The sequence below is a fragment of the Ischnura elegans genome, chromosome 1, assembly GCF_921293095.1.
Source record: "Ischnura elegans chromosome 1, ioIscEleg1.1, whole genome shotgun sequence".
NCBI lineage: Eukaryota > Metazoa > Arthropoda > Insecta > Odonata > Coenagrionidae > Ischnura > Ischnura elegans.
Window position 1 is genome coordinate 11,119,583 of NC_060246.1, and position 26,951 is coordinate 11,146,533.

The following is a 26,951-nucleotide window of genomic DNA, read 5'->3' on the forward strand; positions in this document are numbered from 1 at the left end:
GCTAGAAGGCATGGTCGACTAAGGAGGGGTTCAGATACGGAAGGCACCCAAGGCCGAAAAAAATAAAACCACCAAAGCAAACGTAGGCATGAAAAAAAAACCCCAACCCTCAGCTTCAAACGTCGTACATAAGATACTAGATGCTGGCAGGTCTTCGAGGTTCCGAGAACTATTAAGCGACAATGCCTGGACGGTCCAAGCCTTCACTATCATTGCCATGATGAAAGAGAAAGGAAAGAATGAGGCAGAAGAGCAGATGACAATGAACCACAGAGGAAGGCATTCAGCGTCCCCACATAGAACACACAATCGCTAAGAAAGCACATTAATTGGAGCGTAAGTGGAAGATTATCTTCCATGAGCGACCACCAGATGCCACTCCTAGAGCATCCTGGCATCAGCTGACAAAAATATTCTAAAAAAAATACGAGCACACAAACAAAGGCAATTAAGAGGCACAGAACGAAAACAGGTCTCACTTACATACTCACTAAAAGTACATATGTATATGGAAGCTTAAGGGATAGGAATACCTTATGAAACATTCGGATGCCTATGGTGTGTCGCACACGCTTGAGGCATGGCATTCAGAAGATCTTGCGTCAACGCAGACGGTGCATCACGCATGCTGAGAGAAAGACCACGGGTTTATAGTCACGCTTGAGTGGTTAATGTTGGATTATGGTTGTGAATCAGATAAGCTCTGCAGAACAAAAAAATTAGCAACTATTTCATGTAAAAAATCCTCTCTTTAACTTTTGTTAATAAAAAATTCATGAAGAAATTAGTGATTTATTGATACAATAATAAGTTTTGTAGATGGACAATATATAAGTCAAATGATGCAACTTATTTAAATCAATAAAAACAGAAAAAGTCATTCATTTATGGTCATACATAGTATGCTTTCCACATTGAATTACAAAAATATGACAGTTTTTCAACAATACATTATGCTGGCTGTCACAAAATTTTTAAATCAAAGTATTGACTATATGGAAAAACACTCAGATAATTTTTGTATGAATGAAGTTTGTAGATAGTTCTTCAGATAAATTCTCTTCTGGCTAAGGTAGCTCAAAAATATCAATCTTTCAATATTTGATTAGGAGACTCCAGCAACAGTTGTCATGCTTCAAAGAGCATGTAACTTCATGGCAAGAAATAATATCAACCAAATTTAAGCTACTTTCTTAATTTATCAGTAATTTTTGTGACATACTAGCAGTTTGATGATCCTAAACATCCCTACCTCTTTGACGATAAGTAGAATTAAAGGAAAAGGTAAGACTACATTAGAAGGCTGGCCATCAGAGTTTAACATAGCAAAGGAATCAACAAAGGCAATAAAATGATTTCTTATTGGTACTCAATAAGTCCCAATTTTACAGTTTCAACTTATTGCCGGAGTATTCAACACACATATAGGTAATGACAAAATCTTCTTCTTACTATCTATATAGCACCCATAATTAAAAAAACAGGAGCACATTCTGTTAATTTCTAACAAAATAAAACTCTTAACCGATATTATTATGCAACATTCTCACAAATTATATTTCTTTCAATATTTAATTCACACACATTCACACCAGATAACCATATTTTCAGAGAATTTGACTACTGATCTGTGGAGGATTCAAATCTTAATTTCATTCCTCCAACCTCTACAAGAACTTTATTTTCCAAAGACTCACATACAAAATCCCCTGATCTTTGTCCTTCATTTAATAAGATATATTTATCTACACATTTCTCATTCAGCATTGCCACACTCGAGCTGCAGGCAGCAAAATATTTTAATGAGGGTTAGTCAGCACACAAAAAATGCTATAACTCTTCCAACAATAATCTATCCTATCTGTGTCCATCAAACATTTTAATCATTTCAATGAAATATTCCATTTATCTCATTTAATCAACAATCAATTGGTAGCGCTACATAAAAAACCACCCATCAATGACTTATCATCATTTCATGACTTAGCAATCGAACCTTTCCATGATTCTCTTTCCAATGGTCCCCTGGTAAACTATTACAATTCAAAGACCACGTTCCATTATGAAAGATCATTGGGTGACCCCCAATTACTATAAACTTTAGATAATGGATTTAAATGCCCAATGGTCCCCATCACTGTCGGATTTGATTCCAGCTCTTTAATTTTAAAGGCATGCCAAGCACTGAGTGGAACTATTATTATAAGTCTCTGAGGGCATAATTGGCTTAATAAGGTTGTACTTCATTATTCAATCAATTTGAATGCACTGAGTAAAATAAAAATTCAAATGGATTGGATCATTTCAAAAGAGCATTAACAAAAGGTACATAAATCCTGCTGGTGCGAGAAGTGATCTGAAAAAGAAGTACATGCCATGCAGAGACAATTGTAATAGCTCACTGAGGCAAATGCTTCTTCCCAAACTAGAATTGCCTTCATACATACGAACATAGTTCTTCCGAACCTTTAAGTCGATGAAATTTGTTATCAATGGGTTGATTACTCATGCTGATGAAATGCGCACAAGATACGAATAATTGCAAAACATGGATAACCAAAAATCATTGAAAATGCTGTTGAGGACTCTGCATTTCACTTTTACGCAGAGAAAATATTTCATTTAACAATAGCACTGCATTGTACAGAGACTTTCACTTCTTTTGGACACCTCAAACTTTCAATGAATGCAGTTATTTACACCACTACAACATTGATCTCACAGTTAATGGAAGATGAGTTGTTGCTAGGGTAATCCACAGATAATAAATACAAGACCAGGCAGTTCAAATACAAAATCAGGGTCAACAATCTGATTTCTCAAACAGAAAGATCAATCTTTTAACATTTTCAATCATCAAAGCACCTATGTACATACTTACATGATAATCATTATACACTCATTTTCTCCTCAATTTGCTATACTTGAAAGTTGCGTGGGCTTAGGTAGATTGTGGAGAGTTTTGAAATTGGGCTATGTTGGCAGGGAGAAATGAAAGCAAAAATAATTACCTTTCTAATCTCACATCCTCTGCACAATTGCAGCAGATTAGAATTACTTTTGCTCATGATGATAACAAAGATACCTTTTTGGCACATATTTGCATAAAATTAACCTCTCAGATGCAATTAATAAAAGATGCAGAACCAAGAAATGCAGGAGGCTCCAAGCCTAAGAACATATTCATGTATTCAGCTATAATATGTTAATAATACTCTAGTTGAATCCATGATGTGTGAGACTTTTTTCAAATGAATTTACTCATATTTGCATGCTAATATAGGATGTTAGAAGCTAGATCAGGATTGATAGGTATTCCATCTTCAAATTAATTATTTCCAGCTGCCAGAACACTTCCCATCCCTTCCTTCCAACCATGTCTCCACACGAACAGGCTAAACTCAGGTAAGCTACACCGCACAATTTTTCACCAATTCTGGGACAGCATCTTCCCCTATTCTCAAAAAATATATATCGTAGCACTAACTTTATCACAACACAAAGGATCCTCCTGAAATCACTATTATTCTAGAGCACGGAATCATTTCCAACAAAATTGTGGAACCTAGGACTTGAGCACAGAGCATTAATTACATCATGAGGGATGGTGACGAGAGAGTCTGCCCAAACGTAGCAGCAGATAATACAACTCTCTCACTACTGCATCTTTGCTCCTCCAGCCATGTAGTGGGGAGACGACGCCCCACCTGACCCAGGACCCCGTCCACCCATGTGATGGCCTTGCTGGTGGTGGTGACCGCTCTTGTGGCCAGTGCCCGTGGCTGGCACTGAATATCGGCTGCCAGGCCGAGAGTGGACGATTGCATAATGGTCACTGTTGGTGGACACGGAACGAGTTGAGTTCATAGTTGAACCTCCTGATGCATAACCTGGTTTCCCATTCAGTGAATACCTAAAATGAGAGAGATAATAAAATGTACCTTTGATCGCATTCAGAACAACCTAGGTATAGTAAGCACTTAACTCTTTCTTAGATAAAAAAAGCTTTCTATCCAACGTATCGTGTGTACAATTTGAAGTATGATTAGGTACAGTTGGTAAGGAAGAGACGTCACATGAATGATTAATTGTTTATAATAGTATCCCATTTTTGCATTTTTTTTAGGACCTGAAAATAAAGTATGAACCATAATGTGTCATATTATGGAAAATTCCTTTGGAGCCACTTTTAAGAAGATACAAAAACAGTGTGCAAAAACTGGAAAAAAATATAATGGAAGAATGCAAAAAAGGGGATTTCTATACTGGAAAGATTACTGGTCACAACAGTCTTGAATGAAAATAAATGCTAATTACTAAACGAAGAGAAAATTATAGAGAAGGGGAATGTATAAGACATATATCTAAACATTGCTTTTGAGACAGCATTATAAAATTCACATAAAAAATGTAAGATCATGAATAACTCCCAACAATGAAACACAGAAGCTCATACCAATTCGGCTTCTATTCTCCCAATTTTCATGGAGACATGCGGTTTCCTTCATCCTCCTCTAGATTCCTGCATAAGGGAATATTATCATTCCCTTCACAGCCTCAACCTTCCCTCACCTACATCTCATCATCGGTATGTGTGCCTTGGCAGCATAGGCTAATAGGGGCCAAGATTCCCCTCCTTATGAATATGTATGTACTTCCAACCACGCTATGATTGAAGCTATTTTAGGACTTCATATCCACCAACAAATACTATTGCACTTCCATGATTATTTTGAATTTCACATTTATTTCAACTTTAAAATATCATGGAGTGTGCTCCCCCCCAGACTCTTAAGAAATAGACAATATTTCAATAGCGTTATCATTGCGTTCGTTTTATTTTGTTTGTACGGAGCCTCAACCATTTAATTTCTTTCAATTAATGTCAATATTAATGAATTTCTTATTAAAATAAAGAGAATATGTATTTTGTAAAGTAATAGTTGTATCTTGTATTTAACCTCAAGTATGAGGAAATCGTTTGCCTGTCAGGCCCTCGTGCCTCCCCAGAAAAAATCCTGGATCCCCTCCCTATGCATGTGAGTCACAATGAACGGAGTTCAGGCTTCTTTGGACACCACACTTGTGATAGATTGAATGAGAATAGACCCCTAGCAATTCATCTGATTCAAGGACTGAAAAATGCTGGAAAGAACATAGAGTGAAATAATAAACAGGGTAAAGTTATCTTTTAAAATGTACAAAAATGGAGAAAGCATTTGTGGTAGCTAGCATACATTTCTTCACATTTGAAAACCTCCAAACTGAAAGTAACAAACAAATAATGAAGTTTGCGTCTCACCGTGAACCATACTGAGAGCCATGCCAACTCCGGTACGGGTCGTAGTCATCAATGATGCTGGGAGGTGCTTCTTTCTCAACAATCTCTGTTCTAGCACATGAGCATGTCATCGCTGAGCAGAGGAACATGTTCACCACAAGCATGATGAGAAAGAGCACACCAAACGCAATGCAGAGATAAAGCAGCCATGGAGGACGGACACCATTGATGCTGTCATCACACAATTCCTGCAGCACTGAAAAATAGCAAATATTCAAAAATTTAGAAAATATTTCTGCAAATACTGCACCTATAATCACTCCTCTAAATTATAGGAAAAGAAAAATCACTTGTTATTGTAACGATAGGCTCGGTAGATCCCTCCCTGTTGCGCTGTTCACTGGTCGTGTTCTGCACATCGTTCAAATCGAGTGGGCACTAGGCATATACAGTAAAACTTCGATTTTACGCACTTTGATTTTGCATCGGGTGCGGTCCAATGAATGCTACTTTCGCTACCAGACGCTACAGACGGAAGTGCTCCGGAGCACCGGTCCATAGGCGCTACGTTCGCTACGAGAATTTCTTTTCGGACCGGTCAGGAGCGAAGTCAAGATGGCGGAAATGAACGAGGATGGGCAAACTGGGCTTATGAAATCGAAGATGTGGTTTTAATTGCGAATTGAGGTGATTATGGTCATTGAATATTAATATATATGTTTGAATATCATTAAAATTAATTTTATTTTTCAATATCGAGGTTCCACAAAGTAAAGGAAGAAACTTTGGACCGTATTTTTCAAACCAACCCTCGCCTACCCTTCTCAATGAAACTCATTACCCTAGTAAAGGAAAAAGTAGGTACTCTACCGTTTTCCCAGTTGAAACATATTACCTTATAATGGTTAACGACTATTAAAAAACATTAATCCATTTCATGTATATCCTATTTTTCTTCAGATTTTAATTTATGGCATGAGTTAATTTGTCGATATATGTTCTTACAATCCTTTCTTTATATTACATGCCCCTTTTAATAATTTTTTGTTGCCTTTTGTATGTAAAGGCTGCTTCCAAAGACATTTGAGTTCATTTTGGGGGAGATACAAGAATGTTTGCGGATAGTTAGTTCTTGCTATATATTTATTTAAATCACAATTAAATTTACATCTATTTACTAAGTGCGTCTACTCCGTTACTTCGTAGTCACTTTTATAGGAGAAAGGCGTCCACATTCAGCGTCCATCATCTGCAACGTGAGTAAACTCTCCATTGCCTCAGTGCATTCCCTTCGAATTTCCGCCAAAAATTGACTCGCTCCTCCGTGACCCAAGTTTTCAGGGGAGCGTCTGGAGCTGGTCCGGAGCGAGGCGGGAAACCGGTGTATGACGTTTGCCGTGACGTCACAGCCTAAGGGGGCCTTCACAGTTCGGCGTTGCGTTGACGCCGCGGCTAGCGAGCCAATCAGAGCCCGTCTTTGAGAATTGATGACGTCACGTCTCCAGCTCGCTGCGTCGTCGCAGAAAAACTGAACCTGTTCAATTTTCTCTGCGTCAAGGCGGCAGTACGCCGACGATTTCGAATTGGTGTTTGTTTATGGGTATGCAAATATGCAAGATTAGCTGTAATGGGAGTGGCAAATGCTATTTATTTCTTTATTTACTATTATTTTGAAGTGTTCAGCTTAGATATTTCGTATCTTTCCTAAACATAAGACAATTGTTAACCCTAAATTAGATTACAATCACTGAGGAGCATAGATTAGCGTAACTCATACCCGTAAATTATATCAAAAGCTAAATACAGCGTTAGAGGTGCTTGTTGGTAGCTAAGGTCGTTTAAATTCCATTTTATATCCAATAATTGTGCCCTCATGATCTACTCAGTTAGAGCTATTTAGATAACATGACTAGGACAATCTGTTTGAACAATATATATCATTAATAAATATTCCTGATAACATTCCACGTTACTCATGTTCATTGAGTGTATGTAATTAGCTATTTTTCGAATATTCCGAGTTAGGAAATAAAATTTAAAGGTCATAATAATACATAGGCAAGGGCCATCACTACATGCATTATTATCGACTTTATGGTCGCCATATTAACTTCAAATATTATTTATAGTTAAGAAGAACATTTTAAGAAATGAAATTGGGTAAACATGCAGAAATAAGGTCGTTAAAATTCCATTTTATAGCCAATAATTGTGCCCTCATGATCTACTCAGAGCTATTTAGATAACATGACTAGGACAATCTGTTTGAATAATAGATATCATTAATAAATATTCCTGATAACATTCCACGTTACTCATGTTCATTGAGTGTATGTAATTAGCTATTTTTCGAATATTCCGAGTTAGGAAATATAATTTAAAGGTCATAATAATGCATAGGCAAGGGCCATCACTACATGCATTATTATCGACTTTGTGGTCGCCATATTAACTTCAAATGCTATTTACAGTTAAGAAGAATATTTTAAGAAATGAAATTGTGTTAACATGCAGAAAACAACATATGTATTGTGCGTTTAGTTCGAAATCATAAGATGATATGCTCACAGGCTGATTTTTAGGAGCCGACGCTTTTTGCCTTTCATTTGTTTTCGTAACGCAGAGCTGTGAAGGGCTCCAGCTTGCTGCGATGAGTTAGCTCCGCCCCCAAGTACGCAACGCCGAGCTATGAAGGCACCCTAACCTGTAGCGCTCCGTAGCGAATAACGGACCGCTTGGTGGCGCTCCGAAGCATTGGTAGCGTTCAACGGACCGCACCCATCAAGTCTCGTTTTTACGCAGCGACACTCAAGTCCGGCCGGAAAGCATAGGGAATTCCAATGGTGAAACTTCGATTTTACATCTTTTCTTGATTTTACGCAGTTTTTTCGATTTTGCGCAGCATAACCCCAGCCCCAAAGAGGCCGCGAATCTTGATTTTACGCAGTTGTCTTTCGACACGTTTTGAAAATCCCGACTGGAGCAATATGAAGTTAGGTTATTTATTCGTCTACATGAGTTACAAAAATGAATACAAGAACGGTTGAAATGACGTCACGCTGTTGATCGTGAAACTAAAAACATCGCGAATCTAATTATTGCTTCCCCCTACGACCTCTCAGTAATATTTCAGGCTCCTTTACGAACGCGAATATCGCTCTTAGTTAAAATTTGCCGTAGAAGGATATCGAAACCTAAAATATACGGCAATCGCCGTGTATGCGTGATTAAGACAAATGATCGCCGGAGATATTAACATTATCACCTTTCGTTTATTATTCAACTTATTGATCGACGCTTTTTATAACATATATATTGTAATTACAGTAGATGGTCGTTAATCCGGAATTATGAACTATGGAATATCTATCCCTAACGGAAGGTTTTCTAGAATTTTGCGAACGCTATGTTTTCCTTCGCCCCAGCGAAATATGACGGCGAAATTAGCCGTTAAAAATCCTCCCGTGCCAACATTTTGGCTTCCAAGGTGATCCAAAAAAGATAGTCGTACTTCTAGTATGGACGTAAGTCGATGGTGATTCAACACGATGGTGAAAGCATATGTTGTCTCATTCCGCAGGCTAACCCCACATCTGCGGGACGAATGGAGGCGAGGGAAAGTTGATTGCGCGGCGCGCTTATTGGAGCTGATTCAACTTGTATCTCATTTTCAGTGGGTTTAAATGAAACATGGTTGGAACTTCAATAGCTATTAGCTTAACTCCGCTAGGTGGCAAGCGTTTATTTTTAACGGAACGGGAGTTAATGCCCTCGGGAATAACTCGCGTCGTCAATCGTCATGCAATCATTGAAGTCAAATCAAGACGTGAGTGATAAGGCAGTCCCTTTAAACTCAGGAATGGCTTAGTACCATTAAATCGAAATACAAAAAGTGTCCGGTGTCGTTATCAGACAAGGGGAAGCAAAATATTACGTTAAGATGAGTCACACGGCTTGTGAGCCGAAGGTCCCGGCGCTGAATTCGCGAAAGAATGCCGACAGAGAAGCTATACCCGGTAGATTCTATCTACTTATGCTAAATTTTCATGGGAAAATGGTTTTTTAATATGTAAAAATTATAAAGAAGGAAGATTGTTCCGGACTATTAATAATTTTTGACGGTAGTTGCGCGGTTATTTAAATAGCTCAATTTAAAAAAGTGATCTAAACACCGGAAAAATCTGATTTTCCGAATATCCCGGGTCCTATGTGCTCCGTATTATTCTTGGTATGCTATTTGGAAGGAGGATACTGATAGCTGGGGTCATTAGTGCCATGAAGTACGGGCTGGGGGGATAGGAACCCTATATTGGCATTAGCCAGGTTGTAATGATAGGCCTTAAAAGGCTTAACGTCCCATCTGCTGGACAGAGTGGTGCACTGGAAGTGTCCTCCACATTACTCTCAAGTAGGGATAGGGCCATCTCTGATAACAATTTCTCCATGTTTCCGGTGCAACCGCGTAGGTTTGTTGGTGATGACAACAGTTTCGCTGGCACTGTTGCCAGCGTCTTCAGGTCGAAGATGAAGATGCCATCTCTGATAAGTTTCTGCTACTGCCAGGACTTGAACCCAGGCCCACAGGGTGTAAAGCCTTTGTGATGTATTAGCAAAATTTTGCTCCCTGTTAATGGGATTAATTTGGATGACTATCCTCAGATATCTCATTTCTTCAATCCCCAATCTTTGTTTGTTCGCAGGCGGTTAAACGGATTTCCTGAAAACTGCTTTTAATGAGAATATTTTCGAAAATTAGCTTCTCTGCGAGCATTTAGTATCACCATTGCAACATTTCTCCTGGGTAACAGAAGTAATCTTAGCACCAGAAATGCTAGCAATTCTACCATGTTATTCTACCATGGGAAACATTGTTCAGGAATGCAACGTTGTTTTTCTCAAGGTAACACGTCACCTGTGGTGTTGCTTGTGAGTAAATAAGATTTTTAGGCTTCATTTTCTTGCCCCCAAATGAGTAATTGAATCCAGGAAACATATATCTGATACGACTGAAAAGGATTTCATGCTCTTTTACCGTAAAGGCACACATATGAGACTTTTTCTGGATCCGGTTCTGGTTCAAATCAGAACTATACAAGTGTATGACTAAGGGTTTTAAAAATAATGAGCAAGAGTTATCCTGAAAACTATACTTCTCCTCAATACCAACTCTTGATTTTACACACTTTGATTTTACACAGTGCCCATATTTCGGTCCCTCCAACTGCGTAAAATCAAAGTTTTACTGTATTTGGTGGCCATCCTCAACCACGAAGGCATTTTGCATGTCATATGTTTTTGGTGCGGGTATAAAAAGGGGCTGCAGTGCGTGAACGGGGGTAGAAGAAGGGCAGAGGGAAAGCAGAAGACTGAGAGACAGGGGCAGACGGAGAGAGGCAAACGGAGAGATAGCAACGGAGGAAGGGGAGAGTGGAAGGGAGGGAGGCTGCTTGCTTGCTAAGCTGGCCACAGCTGGTTGGAAGGTAACTGCTTAAACATCCATTGTGGGAGGACGGCACTCATGGATGGAGGTTGGAGACCTTCATTCATTCCTGAGCAACGTCAACGAGTACCAAGGACTGCGACAGGAGCGAGGATCCTGTGATGAGCTGCTTCTCACCTTAATTAAGTCCTCACGAATCTCCCCATTGCCGGAGATTGTCCTGATCCGTGCTCCCATCCCTCTTCATTTGACTGAATCCTCTCAAACACGAACGAGTCTACATTAAGGGTTAAATAGGGTAGTTTCCTTCATCAAAGAAAACGAAAGGTATTGATTGCGATTCGTTACCCACCATTAGTGTATTCATAATACAAATTATTTGGTTTTAGAAATCCCAGTTTAGACGAATGTTGATGGTAAATTTTAACCTCATTTTAAAAAAGCAAGATTGGTACCAATGCGATACCACTCCACGTGACGTCACAGGGACCTAGTTTCTATACGAGTAGATAGGAGTTTTACATCGTCTGAGATTACCAATGCATGCATGAGGCACAGATCTCAGGGAAACATGTCTTAATAATCACCTGTTAAAACTGCCTACGGTCAGAAAGTTTCCTTCGTTTGATAAGATATTAAATGATAGAGGGGTCAGTAAATAAGTGTTAGTGTGGTATATATATTTAGTGAGTTTTTCTTCTCCTATGTTGTGAATCCACAACGTAAAGCCACAAATGTAAAAAAGTCTTGAATATAATTGCAAAAGGGGCTAATCACAGGAGAGTCGCCTCAACTTTTTACTTCAAAGATCTTTTTGGATCAAAGGTTGGTAAAAATTTATAAGCAAGATGACACAGAAGCTTACTCGGTGAGTCTCCAGGCTCCAAGACAAAGACACTGGTGCTGGCCATGAGGACCCCATCGTCAGCTGCACCGTCTGTAGTGTAGGCATCACGAGAGGTGGCAAATGAAAGGGCCCGTGCTTGTGGTGCAGGCAGGGCCTCTAGTGCTTCTTCGTCTCCGCATCGTGGCTCCTGGCATGTACCTGAGGGCAAAAAGATGAACATTTGATCACTTTCATCCTCATCATTCTGTTTTCAGGAAAACTGCTGCATAATTACGTAACTGATCCTGGAGGGATCATTTAAAAAATTATTCCAGAACAGGATGAGAAATGCTGCTAAAATACAATTGCTAGGCAGTTTTCTCATGGCTGAGCTTAAAGCCACCGAGTGCATCCTCCACAGTCTACCGAAGTATAAAACTCTTTCTACAAGATATGGACAGGGAAATTATCCAGTTTCCACCCCATCCCCTTCCAGCCCACAGTCCTTCCCACTGGACTGAGGAAGACTTCCTTCACATTATTTGAGGGAAAAAAGGAAATCATACTTCAAATACTAATGTTTAAAAGAGAAAAATCTTATGTACTATGGGGAAAAAAGTATCCCAACAGAGCTTGTGTCACCACTATCACTTTGCAGGAGAATGGATTCCCTACGGTATGTAATCCCTGGAACGAGACGAGGGAAATTCAAACATGTACGGTCTTTTTTCAGCCACCAAGGTCGTGACGGTAAACTTGCCTGCCTCACACCATGGCTCGAGGAACATATTTCGTACTGCTCAGAAGTATGTGGGTGCATTCGATATCCTTAGCAGTAGTGCCTTGCTTTTTCCCGCTATCTCCCTCTAACCCTCCTTTCCGTTCCTTCTTCGTACCTGAACTGTCACTCAATCTAAAATTCACTTAAAGCCCATCTCCACTTCCTCATTTTCTCGTCTCTAAAAATTGACGGCATAAATATTCGCCAAATGCAATCTGCAAGACAGCAATGGCGAGGAGCGATTGTGAGCATCAGGAATAGGGTAGTTTCCTTCATCAAAGAAAACGAAAGGCATTGATTGCGATTCCTTACCCACCATTAGTGTATTCATAATACACAAATTATTTGGTTTTTGAAATACTGGTTTAGACGAATGGCAAGGGTCAAATTTTATCCTCATTTGAAAAAGGCCAGATTGGCGCCCATGCCATTCCACTCCACGTGACGTCACAGGGACCTAGTTTCTACTCGAGAGGATAGGAGTTATACATCATCTGAGGTTACCAATGCATGCATGAGGCACAAAGCTCAGGGAAACATGTCTTAATAATCACCTATTAAAACTGGATAAGGTCGGAAAGTTTTCTTCGTTTGATAAGGTATTAATAAACCTTTTTTAAGCCAAGCGCTACCAGCCAGCAAGGTACTCAGCTACCCGCTAGCATCCTGCGTCCTATCAGCGCTCAGAGCCTCGATCAAGGTCACCTCACAAGGCGGGAGGGGGAACCAGAAATGCTCGCACGGACTTTTTCCCATCATTCATACTTAGCCGTCGCGTTTTCGCGCACTTGAAATTTTTCACTTTTCATTTAATCGCGAAAAATAGATATCGTCATTTAAAAATCTAAAAGCGTGAAATAAGTACTCCAGGAGTAATAATCTTTCGATTTAGGCAATAAAAAAATAATAGGAAACCACCCTATTACTCTATAAAGGTACCTATGAATAATCATCACTGTAAAAGGTTTTAGCATGACAATTGCGACTGAAAACATTTCTTCAATACATATGCACATGATTGCTACAAATTTAAATGAGGACACACAATTTTTCTAGGAAAATTCCATAAACTGTAAAAAAATTAACATTTTGTTTTTTCCTAGCCAGTGGCCAATACCCAAAAAATTATTTTCTGCAGTTTGATACATAACTTTCTTTTCAATTGCTTTGAAAACCAATTTTGTAAAATTAAAACAGTTCATGATATTTATTGCAGTCAAATTACTTTTGACAATATTTAAGGGTCAAATAAAATATCTAAATTAATGTGGATAAACCTTTACTATATTTCCGCTACTGTTAAGCCTGCCCCCAACAAGCCTACCACTTTTCCCTTCTCGCCTGCTCACAATGGTATCTCAAATCAAGATAGGAGCATATATATCCTTCTCAATCCAGCGAAAAAGGCGTTCTGGCCATGTGCTCATCAGTCCTTCCAGAAAAGCTAAAACTTCTTCAAAGTTAACTGCATCCAAATACATACATGGTCCATAGAATCTACTCGTTGACTGTCTTGTTCATCTCAATAGAAAGCTTGCTATGGCCCGTAGTGATTTTTGTCGTTTCGTTGAGATATGCGAAGGAAAATTCAGAGGAGCATCCCCAATGTGCGCACATGATGCCGTCAAATGCGTCTCTATTCTATGCAGTTCATCGAAAATCATGCTTTGGGTTGCGGGAGACTCAGTGGTCGGTCACATATTTGGACTACGAAGGAAGGAATTTGCCTTGTTTGAATTTCCCTCACTGACCAAAGAATAACAACCCTCTGGAAAGGAAACCCACCATCCTTCAGAGCGATAATGGCTGCACAAACTTTGTTGGGATTCTTTTTTCCCCCATAGTACCTAACTTCTATAGGGTAATCTATTATACAACCATGGTTTTGCTGAACAGTTAACATCAGGCAAGCAATTTACAGAATATTCGTAAAATATTAAAACAAAACTTGGAGCACGTATGTGGTGGAAGGGCTCCATATTAATAATGAAAGACACTTTGTTCCTCCCTCAAATTTATAAAAGCTTCTATTTTATAACCGGATTTTGGCTATTACACCATTATCAAATACAGTGGGTTGTGTATGTTTTTGATAATGGTGTAATAGCCGAAACCGGTAATAAAATAGAAATTTTCATAAACTTGTGGAAGAAACGAAGTATATTTCATTATTAATTTGTAAAATATGTAGCAAAACCAAATAGATAGGAAGAGGGGAAGAGAGCTTCATGCTTCTAATAGTGAATCTCCCCTCCCCCACCCTCTCCTCCATCCCCTTATCTCCCCCTTCCACAACCCATGCTCCCAACCAATCAGGCTGTCACCCACTCCTTTTCCACTCCTCCTCCTTCGTATTACTATTTAAGGAATGCGCTCTTTAAATTGTTCACCTGACGATGCTGAATGTTCGACGAAATCATGGTGGTGTGATAAATTATCCTGTGGGAGTTTACTAAGTTTTTTCTAGTTCATTCAACAGGAATAATAGATTCCACAAAGTTATACCAAATATCATCTCATTAGGTAAATAGTAAAATTGAGAGTAAATGAAGAGAGCCGTATTATTTTCCAACAATATTCTGAGCTATATCACTTTCAATATATGCATAATATCATCATGGATTGAAATTGTAAGACGAGAGGTATATATATATCATGGAACTTCTTTCAATTTATACTAAGGAAAACGTCTCTTCCATTAAAAGGCACAGGCAACTGCAAACAACAGGGAAAAATAGCAACAACAACGAAAGACTTGATCTTACCTTTGCACACAGCAATGTCACACTGGAAGTGAACCTCATTGCTGTCTGGAAACCTGAACATTGAGCGCAATGTGGCATCAGCAGCACCCAGTTTCTCATCATACTTGAACGGTGAGATTACACGGCTGAGGGGACAGCTGCAAAAAGATAGAAGTTCAATTATTAACTTAACTTTACCGCCGGAGTGGACAGGGTGGGAGTCTAAAAACACTCTTCCTGTTCCCCTGGAAATGTACCCATTTCTTCACATAAATCACCAGGGAAAATATTTTCTGGCCATGGCCTTGCGCACCATCAAATCCCTCAGTCAAAAAACTACCCATATGCACACAATCAATTTACAAATAACAGTTTTTTTTTTAATTCTCACAATTTTTGATAGATCATTTGGTTACCGCCGGCGCTAAAATGAATGAATGTTACATTCTTCCAACACCATGAGCCAAACACGACCCTTCTTCAATAAAAAAAGCTCATTCCTACCCTAATTTGCTCCAGACAGGCTCATTAGTTTCCATGAAATTTCATGAAGACTGAGAAATCCTTGCATACTGTGAAGATTTTCTTAATTCTGTCTTTAATAACAAGACAAGAGGCAGTTATATTGAGTGGAACGATTTTGTCAAATGAATCCTTCCAGCACACAGCTTGCTGAAAAGCTTCAATTTATGATACCTAGGGTTAGAGTACAATGATTATAATTCTATTTTTTATTTTCAATGATTACATTGGGAGAACACATAAAGTACTAATGAATTAACTCATCAGATGGACAATAAAACTCTCAGACTTTCATTATCACAAATGCAACTCTGTGTGAATAATGGTTATTTAACACAGTAGCAAAATTAATCCATACAGTACAATAGATTAAAGGACAACAACAAAATTGCTGCATTTCATGAAAGCTAAGAAAATGGTAGACAAATAAAAGTTGTAATAAGGAATAACAAGGCATGGCTTACCCTTGGTGATTGATTAGAGGGAAACTGCTATTACTCTTGTTGAAGGCGAAACAGGACTTGACTTGAATTCCATATGTTCCTAAAAAATCAATGATTACATTTAATTTTCATGGATTTTATCCAATTTTTTCACAAAATATTAAGAATGGCACTAAAAATATGTTAACAACCCATAGAGAATACCTTGCACCAATAGATTTCTTTAGGTTGCTCAATGGTGAAACAATACGACCAATCATGTGACATTTGGATAAAATTATGAACACCAAGGATGAATTTTGGCTTAGCCAGGATTCAAGCCCACATTACCTGGTTGCCAGTCAGGTTTGCTACCAGTTATGCCACCAAACCATCTTCTTCCACGGGAATCTCAGACTGCGCTTAGGACTATGACACAAAGATGGAGGCTGTGCTTACCAAGCCACCATCGGAGGAATTGTCACTATGTACAGTTTTCACAATGGTTTTCCAAATCAATGCAATCCTTTGTAGTATTCTGATAAAATTGATGGCTCTTCCTTCATTAACACAGAAATGAAATTTAACATGACTGATAAAAGCTTGAATTTCCTTATGAGTGAGATTCAAATTTTATAAATTTGACCTTTTGGTCCACCAAATGGTGACCTAATCCCAAATCATGAATTTATTCTGGTGTAAATATAATTAATATAATTCAAGATACATGACAGGAAATTTTGAGGAAATTGTCGTAAACTGCTCATTTAATCACGGCTATCGTGGGGGTTTGGAGGGCAAGTATGCAACCAACTCACGCAGGGTATTCACATTCAAGTACATAAAAGCATCTGCAGGGGCAGCGCAGGTGAAAGGTGATCAGGTAAGTGAGTGAAGGGCCACTTCACCCACATTTTTAGAGAATACATACACAGGAATTTACACATACTGTATTTATCTGAATATAGTCCCCCCTTGTTTTCCAAAAGTGCCCGAGGTAAAAGTAAAGGGGGGACTATTTTCAAAACAATTTTTTGAATTTTTTCCCGAAACTCAAGCCTCAAAATTAGGGGGGGGGGGGACTATATTCAGAGGGGGAATATATTTGGAGAAATACGGTAAATTTGAACATTCAGCAGTGGCGTAGCCAAGAATTTCGTTCAGGGGGGAGTCCAAAACCAGGGGGCGGCGGGGAATTTTTGAAAAACGGTGTACTAAGTATAAGGTTTTAAACTAATTTTAACACTTTTCATGATCGAAAAAACTTCACTTTTCATAGAAATATTTTGTAAATTCATGATTTTTTAAATATTTTGTTTTCTTTTACGAAGGAAAATGGTTGCCCCGGACCACCCCTTGGCTACGCCTCTGACATTCAGGAAAGTAAACTGGATAATTTAAAAAAAGTATTATGTCCTCATAGTTTTGCTGAAACTAGAATTGCAATGCCCCTGTGGGGCTCTGAAATGTCCATCTAACGGAGTAATCTTGGGAACCACTTTGCCACTCCACTTGAGAGATAGGCAAGAGAAGGGAAAGCAGGGTAAACAAGCAAACTAAGCCAAAAAACACCATTTGTCATTATAAAAGGATGTTTGCAGGTCTTTAATGGCTGAAAATACATATTCTTGAACTTGGGTTTGGGTCTTGAAGGATTTGGAGCTGTATACAATGGCACCCCATATGTTTCCAAGTTCATATCTTCTCTGATATGGTTAACTAAGGATAGACACAAATAGCCAATGAGAGGCAAGGCAAAAGCAAAAGGCTCTTGACCAGTTTTCAAATTGCAGGATCTTTGCTCTAACAGAGCTTTACCGTCCCACTGGGCTGCCCAATACAAAACATCAATTGAAAAAGAGTTTATGGAAGACTAGGTGAAGTACTCACCATCTGGTCGGGAGATATCGGCACGTAAAGTGTATGCCCTTCCATAAACAACTTCATGGACTCTTTTTCCTTTCTCTAGTAGTTTCAGAGAAACTAATGAAGTCTCATTCCTGAAAAAAATCAGCTGTGTACTAGCGTGTAAGAGCAATAAATTTAACCTAATACAAGACTGAGAAAAATACCAGGTCAATAAAATCCCGCAATTCCCAATACACCCTAATTCTGCAGCATTCAAGTGAATTTAAAATGCTACAACCCATTTTGTGTCACCCAGAAGGAGAAAACCCAGTATCAACATAAGCCTGCTCTTAACAAAAGACACCAAGGGGGGCCACCGCTCTGTATCACATCCGATGAATGGAGTGCTGTACTAGACGTGATCTCCACGAATCTCCCAGGCAGGGATCACAAGGTCTCTAAAAATCTCTGCCTCCAAGGATTTTCCAATTCTCAGTGAATTAAGAATGATTACACTTTAATTTGAGCAATTAAGAAGTTGAATAGTGAATTACTTGGCATTCTTAAATCCAGCTTTCCCACATGTTATCACGTAAAACTTGTCATCTGTCAGTTCAAGCCTCTGGTGGATCCTCACAGCAATTGGAACCGATCGTTCTTCAGTTTTCTGCAAAAAAAGAAAAGAAAATATTAGCACAGTCAGTCAAAAGTGGCTGAGACGATGAAGGTAATTTTACTGGCACATACCATTGGAGATAAGTTTCAGTCAAAATACTATAAAAAGGAGGAGGGAATTTTAATGATCTCATGATGGAAGGACTTAACTGATTTAATATGGTTATATATTATCTCAGAGAAGTTTATCCAAATATATTTATGTATTTCAAGAAAAGGTGTGCATTAGTAATGAGAAGAGGTGCTATATGATGACATTATTATTATTCTGGAAACAGATTTGGATACTCTTCTTTACAGGAGTAATGGAAACTATGCGACCCAGGGAAGCTATATTGGGGTTCCTTCAGACTATCACTGGGGGCCCAAAGTGATCCCTGACAAGACAACCTAGCCAGAGCACCGCCAGACAATACTTACCTGCAGTTTGATGTTTTATATTGAGATAGGCTCAGGATGAAATATGTATCATATCATCAAATAAACAAATAACTTGATTGCTGATCACCTACTTTCAAATAATAATCAATATCAATGAATTATCAATCAAGGAGGAGAAGGAACTAGAGTAATCTTCATGTAAGGAGCCACAAAATTTGTTTCAATTTAAAGAAAACTTGATGCTCAAATTGTTTAGCTTTTCCAATAGATGTGATCTGATGAAATTTATGTTTTCCAAAAGAATTTTCCAATGCGACAGACGTTCCATGGATCTAAAAATATGCTACACATTTTGATAATAATCTTTCTGCATCACTGGAAATCAAAACTGAACTGAGCTATTGGAAACTCATGTTCATTTCATAATAGGATATACATATATATAGATATAGCATCTAAAGATGAAAATAGGCATCTGAGTACAATGATGCAGAATAGGTGGTATCAATGCCTCTTTTACTCCTTTGCCCTGATAAGTAAAGTTCTTCTGAGTCCTTCCCACCTTTGTCCTAAGAAAGAGGAGCATAGGAGAAAGTGCTTCCTACGTAAAATCAATATTACCTCGGTGAAAACCTGTGCCATAATGATCCATTAAGAAGTAATCCAATGACATTTTATCTAAAAATAATATCTCTACAATGTATGTGCACATATTGGAGAGATATTCCATTGATTCATGAAACTGAAGATTTACTAACATTGTTAACGAGCACTCCACAGTACTCGGGACTCCCCGGGGCTGCCAAAAGATTGATGGAGAGCAGAGTGACGTGACTTCCATTTCCAAACGCCATGCATGCTGGAGTGCGATAATCTCTCGACTGCACAGCTCCTGAAAAAAGATGGGGCTACATTAGCAGTTTTCACCTCATTGGTATTGTTTGTGAGCAATTTGGGAGAGCAATTAGCAGGTTCTGATTTCAGGGCATGGCTGCATCCTTTTGGAGCAGGATTTTTTTTGCATCAAAAAGAGATTATGTACCTGATAGCTATAAAAAAATTAAAAATGATTTCTGGGTCAGAATGAGCAGAATGCATGCCCCATGTTGTAGAGGTTCGGAAAAATAGATGGAGAAGTAGGCAACAGATCGAAAAATGGAAAAATAAGATCTCTTTATTTTATAAACTCTATCAAAATTGATAATAATAATCATTAAGTGGTGTACAAGGCCTTCATGCCACATCTAAATCTAAAATGCTTACCATGACTAATTCACTAATTTTCAATGTCATTTTAAAAATACTACTTCCTCTTCCCTTCTTGAATACATACACTTCGTCCTCCTCATGGTTTCAATTTCGGGCTGTGCTTAAGTCAGCAACAACCTTGGAGAAGTTGACTAAATGACTCGCAAAGCATCTCACAAGGGCCACAATTTGCAACAATATTTAGAAAACTACCAATGGTAGTTGTAATGGAAGAATATGTTGCAACACAATACAGTAAGGGGATAGGAAATAGTATGTGAACATCACAGAGCCGAATGAAAATGAGAAGAAGGAGAGTCAAGGCTTACCAGAATAACTTTGGTTGGTGGCCACCCTGATGGTCATGTAGCCACCTTTGCAGCTGGCAGTTACAGCAGGTGTGAAGTCAACGAGAACACCTCTAGAGACAGGAACCTGGAAAAAGAAGATATATCAAAATTATTATTAAAAATACGATACCAATATGGAAACCCTCAGAGCTTAATGAAAATCAGAAAAGAAAGGATCAATGCTTACCATCATGACTTTGTAGAAAAGCTTTCAAAAAATTAGCATAACATTCAAGATTTGAATGAATACATGGGTCATTTTCCGAGGAACAAGACCCAGCATTTAAATGAAAGTTGCATGTATATGATAACATAGACCTTTCAATTGCAATCAAAATTTTAGGAAATTTGAATTTAGGTACTCAAACAATTGAATGGCATTGATCATTTCAATATTTAATCATGTGGACCACCTTGCACTTATACATAACTTCCTAGTCATACAATAATCCTAAAACAATGCAGTCCCTGAAATAAATGAAAGTAAATCCCTCACTTGTGCCGTATTATAAATAATAATCGCTAACAAAAATTTTCAGTTAAAGTGGATCTACATTCTATGTGCGATTGTAGAGGGGCTGGGTCAAATACCCAAATAGATCCATAAAATATATCCAAAAGACAACGTTTTTTTGCTGAGGCAAATAATTTAAAATGATGATACCAGATATAATTCATCGATAACACACTGAAGTCACTTGCAAGAGGACGCCCTCCATTAAAAAAATAAACAGAAAATCCATTAAAAATACAAAAAAAGTCGTCAGTCACTGGACGAAGAGATGGTCATAATGGTGAACTGCATATTACCTAAACTTGTAACGCAAATTGCCTACCCTCCCCGTCATGACCTTGGGGGCACCTCATCAGTCGCCTAATTCAGAGGTATCCGGACATTGCAGCCCGAGGGTCGAATTAATCATTTAAAAAAACAGTCAGGGGACCGATGACTGTTGGTACCACAATGTAGGTGTTGCACTGCAGTGTCGCAGCGAGGGGGGGTTTTGGGGGATAACCCCCCCCCCCCCCATCAGAGCTCAGAGAAATTTTTATTTTAATCCATTTTACTTAATTTGATTGATATTACTAATAGAATAGTGTAAAGATTAATAAATTATCCCTCAGAAAGCCGTATGACTCATCATTTTGAACCATTTATCTTAAAATTCCGCAATATATTAATCTCGCACCTACCGCTTATCCTGGTGGGTATTCCATACCGCTACACACCCCGGTATTAATTGCACCTAAACCCTCCTCCCCCAGCTTTAATTCCAAGCTGCGCCCCTGTTGCAGTGCAGTGATCGGTTTGGTGACAAGAAATACTATTGCCCGCCCCTGCTTCACTTCGGTAAAAGAGAACGCACACCTACAAGAGGCGGCGGCGGCGTCCACAATCTCAGCGAAATTTTTTCCCGCCCGGGTAAAAAGGTCTCCAGGGGCCGAAAGAGAGGGGCTCGCGGGCCATTAGTTTGGAGACCCCCGATCTAATCGATGTAAAAGGCGCGTAAAATTGCCATTCTGACGTTTTAAAACCAATCTTCATCATGTTTGATACCTGAAAATATGATCGCTCCGTTCATAAAATATTAATTACCATATTATTGTTCCCTGTTTAAAATATGTACATCCAAAATTTAAGGTAAAAATATGAGAGTAGATGGGAACCATGATTAGGGGAAAAAAACAAAAGTACCTACTATTGACATGGGTTCATGGAAACACTTGCCGAGTGTTTCTTTTTGACCTAAAGAAGAATGGACGTAGAGCGATAGAAGAGAGAGAGTCTGTCCTCTTCAACGATACCTATACAGAAGCGCATCCCTAAATACTGCGATTGTAAATATTATTGAATTTATTTTTCAAATCTCCTCATCAGTCATCTAATTCAGAGATCTCCAGATATTGCGGCCCGAGGGTCGAATCAAATACATATCAAAAAACAGTTTGGGGACCAGTATAAACTGGACAAAAATTGTTTGAAAAATAATGTTGGCACTTTTATCCTAAATTTAATCTCAATGACGATACTTGCGCTATGCATCATGGCCGAAGCAAGAAGTATATTTCGTAGGGGGTTGAAATACACCACAATCCAAGCGCCGCTTTAGCGCTGGTATGGGGCTCACCTTTGGATGGTGGCCTCTTGGAAGCCCATAATCCCTTGCGTTGCTATCCATCCTTAATTGAAAATAATAAGGTCGTTTTATGCGGGGAAAGTGACTGCGCAGGTTAGACCAGACCTCAGTGAGCAATGACCTCTCTTTAATGGATGTCGTCAATACAATTAATACGCGTGAATTTGACCAATCCAACTCGCGCATTTTACAATATTCGTTGCTGACATAAGATATTCTGTAAAAATTGTAAATTAAGGCTTCCAAGCATCTCCAGACGACGGAAAACTACTCCATGGAGACCCTCGCCCTCTCACTCATTGTCAGCCGTTCTTTCATTTCGTTGCGCCTTGAGGGTATACCACAGCTCTCGTCCAGAGAAGACTTTTGGAGAACTCCTCAAGTCCGTTTTACAAGGGGCACGTAGTTGTGAAGGTTAGAATTGCATTTATTTCTAAAATGGCGTGGAATTGCGCGAATGCACGAACGAAGTTATAAAGGCCGTTTTACACGCGGCACGGTATTGCGCAGGTTGGAGCTGCATTAATTTCTAAAATGGCGTGGAATTGCGCGAATGCATGAACGAAATTAGAACAGGGGCTATTTTGCCGTCTCGCATCCACGCATTCTCGCATGTTTTCTCGCAATTCACCGCTTTACACGACGCAATTTTGATTGCGCCTTCGCACGTACGTCAGATTGCGCAATTCCGTGTACCGTGTAAAACGGCCTTAACAGAGGCTATTTTGCCATCTCACGTCCACGCATTCTCGCATGTGTTCTAGCAATTCACCGCTTTACACGACGCAATTTGGACTGCGCCTTCGTACACACGCTAGATTGTGCGTGCCCCGTCTAAAACGGCCTCAACACCTATTGCCATGAACCGTTTGCAAATGGAGTTTCCCGGAGAACCAAACATCCGTGGTTCGTTTTTTCCCATGGACATTAACGTGAATTTTGCAGCCGTTCACCTAGGGGCGTTTGAACTCTTAGTCAGGGGGTGGCGAACCTATGGCATGCGTGCTCAAAGATAGAGCACGCATCAATTATTTCAGCACGCGGAGCTGAGAGGGCATTGGCTTTGGTTGACACGCGAGAAGAAAGATTAGCTACTCTCGTATTTCATGGGCACCTCAAACGCCAAAAGGTTCGCAACCCCTGCCATAGCCTGTCTAACGGAATGGCTGCCAACGCGACCTCCAACATTGTTCACTGCCAATAGACGTAATTTGTGAAATTATAGAATAAAATGAAATAGCTTTTTTTTTTATTCCACACTTATTTTTAAATAGCTCGACCCGGTTTTCAGCATCTAATGCTATCATCACAGCATCTAATGCTATCATCACAGCATCTAATGCTATCATCACAGCATCTAATGCTACCTGATGATAGCATGAGATGCTGAAACCCGGGTCGTGCTATTTAAAAATAAAGTGTGGAATAAAACAAAGGTATTATATTTTTTCTATAATGAAGGAAATCCACAAAATAACGCCTGAAACCGTGTCTTATATTAATTTGTGAAAGTTTCTTGCCTTTGAAAAGCATAGTCCGGGACTTCTTGGATGTTTGAACCGCTTATTGAAAAAATACTCGAACAAACGAGGTATAAATCGTCTCTTCCCCCAGTACACGCTTGAAGAATTCAAATACTAAAAAACTCGCTCACAATTGGCATGGAATTCATGGGCGCATTACAGTGCCCTCAAAAGTCCATGAATTTATTCTTCCACGCTCACTCATCCTATTGGAGCAGTCAATATAGTAGCCGCATTCAACAAATAAATGCAAAAAGGGCAGATAATGAAAGTGTATCCAGTTGAGAACCACATTTTTTCAACATTTTCCTTCTGAGCGCATTATAAAACCTAGATTAGGTTTCCAAATCAGATCGATGATGCATACAGGATATTATTTTTTCATCGGTACACATCTTACGTTAGCATTTTAGCATCAATGTCTAAATATTTCCCGTGAAAAACAAAATTGCCATTAACATTTATCTCTCTGATTGCAACATTCGTTGGCGAGATGACTTTATGCATAATTATCTGGCGATGAATAATTCGCAGTTCTAATTTTCCAAAAGTATGAATTCCCTCGATCTCGACCGTTTTCAAAGCTTCACCTCTTGAAGCTGTCGCTTGATGCGTCGAAACCGGTCGAGATGCCGCAAATATAGAAGTGCGAAATATATGAAATTGTTTTAGCATTCATTTCGATAAGAGAGACCACTTTTTCAGTTAGAAGCGAATATTCTTGATGAAATTTACCACTAAAACGTCAAGATGCCCATATTTTATAAGCTGGAAGACTCATGAAGATGGTGAAAGGTACGTCTTTGTACGTAACACAGGAAGATCGGACCGCATATATGTTCGCCTTCTCTATAGCGGCAGTAAAGGACCTGATGAAGGCTGCATTTTATTACCCAATCAACTCCAGAATGCACGCCTGATACGGCAAAGGAAAAGCCAAGAGGTTTCTCGATTACACCATTTCTTGATTGCCATTTTCTCTAATTTGTAGGTTATTTTTATATTTCAGGAACAGCTACGACATAGCCGCAAGTGCGCATAAAATTAAGTAAGTTTTCTTCAGCTATAACTTCCCATCTCTTTGACCTACTACTCGACAATGTTATGTCAAGGCTATTTATTACCTCATCAATTGGAATATGGCTCCATGGGATCACTTACCGCAGACGAAGAGGGAAGGAAAAAAATAAATAAAAACCGACTTGCTTGTTGCCCTCTAGAAACTAAGATGAATTCGAGGGGTACTCCAAAAAGTCATCTACTTGATGAAAAAGGCGCGCTTGCTTTGTCCACTGAGTTTATATTGCCTGTATTCGTCACAATTGATATAAATTTCCCAAAAAACATGGTCGCTATGATAACAACAAATGAAACTTTTTTCGTAATAATTGAGAAGATACATCCCGTTTTCCCCGAGAGAAAATTGGGAAAACGGCGTTCGTATAAGTAGCCGCAAATATCATTACGTGGGATTTAGCCATACTTTAGCGTAGAAACTCGTTATACTAATTAAACCCAGCTTTCTCCCGAATTTACACAATCATGCGAGGAGCAATATCACGTGATATGTGCCGCGTGAGATTAGGAGAGATTCAGCTCGACCCCCGCCCCTGGAGCGCCGTCCAACTCACTGTATTTCTGTTAGCCTCCATCAGCTACGAGTGGCTATTATATACATTCGTAGTACAGTTCCTATTTTCACTATAACGACCTCATTCCTAACAAAAACTTTTTCCACGCTACGAGGCATTTTCTTATTTTTCCATCATTGATCGAGTATATTCATTTAAAGTATTCCCATCACGCCATCATATTGGGTGTCCTCATTTTTAAACTCAATTCTATAGAAAGCTTGATAATCTTCTATTCCTTCGAGGCATTTTATAGACACTCTCCGTCGCCGCATACCACTCGCCATGACGGTCGCATTCTTATGCAAAACGAGAAAGCCGTTGACGAATGGCAACTGATTCAATGACAACTGCTTGATGCGCCTGGAATGATGCCGCGATAAACGTGACTCAACGTAGGTGAGTTCCAATCATTCATTTCCGATTCGATAACTGCCACTGACGCATCAGCCCAGAGAAGGTTACGTCACCAGTTCACGAAAGCGAGGAAAGGTCTCGGAAAATAATGACAAGGCGCACATCCAAGCGAGAAGGATGGGGTCGCCTTCAGTGACACGATTCTGTCATCGGAATGACCAATTCAACGTGCAAACTTGCTCTCGCTGTTTGGTTCAACACAAGTTCGCAATGCCAATATAAAAACTATTAAACTAATACGAATTTACGCATACGAATGTTCAATAAAAAACAAAGAAGAATACACTTTGGCTTACAAGCTCATTGAAAGCTATTTTTTCTGCTCATATTTTAAATATCACCATGAGAACTACAACCCACATAGCACAAAATATCTTCTACATATCTGGAGCATGTCTATAATGTCTTGGATATCTTAAATATCTACTAGATGTCTATAGAATATGTCTTCAATGCCTTGGATATTTTGAATATCTGTTAATGTCTAGAATGTCTTTTTTGTGACTCTTAATGTGAATGTCCACCGAAATTAGCCAAAAAAACGCCAAAATCTTGGAGAAAAAGTGTAGTTGCTGTGATTTTTGGTGTACGGATAGATAAATTGGACGCACGTGCACTAAAAAAGTGAAGGCAACTCTGGAAAATGTTTATAAAAGCGATTTAATTTTGTGAAAGCTTGTTTTTTAAATATCTACTAGATATCTAGAATATGTCTATTCTATGA

The 26,951-nt window shown here is 39.0% G+C and overlaps 1 protein-coding gene across 1 annotated transcript in view; it reads right to left on the reverse strand.

The window, feature by feature from the left end:
• Window positions 1-778: 778 nt before the first annotated feature.
• LOC124155621 overlaps window positions 779-26,951 on the reverse strand; it is a 70,857-nt gene continuing 44,684 nt past the window's right edge. Inside the window, exons 2-10 of the mRNA XM_046529614.1 lie at window positions 20,498-20,603; window positions 19,679-19,812; window positions 18,419-18,531; window positions 17,907-18,016; window positions 16,059-16,137; window positions 15,094-15,230; window positions 11,587-11,766; window positions 5,303-5,537; window positions 779-3,913 (exon numbers count right to left, since the gene is read on the reverse strand). Coding sequence (XP_046385570.1) covers window positions 3,658-3,913; window positions 5,303-5,537; window positions 11,587-11,766; window positions 15,094-15,230; window positions 16,059-16,137; window positions 17,907-18,016; window positions 18,419-18,531; window positions 19,679-19,812; window positions 20,498-20,603 — 1,350 coding nt within the window. The 3' untranslated portion in view covers window positions 779-3,657. The remainder of the gene's footprint in view (window positions 3,914-5,302; window positions 5,538-11,586; window positions 11,767-15,093; window positions 15,231-16,058; window positions 16,138-17,906; window positions 18,017-18,418; window positions 18,532-19,678; window positions 19,813-20,497; window positions 20,604-26,951) is intronic.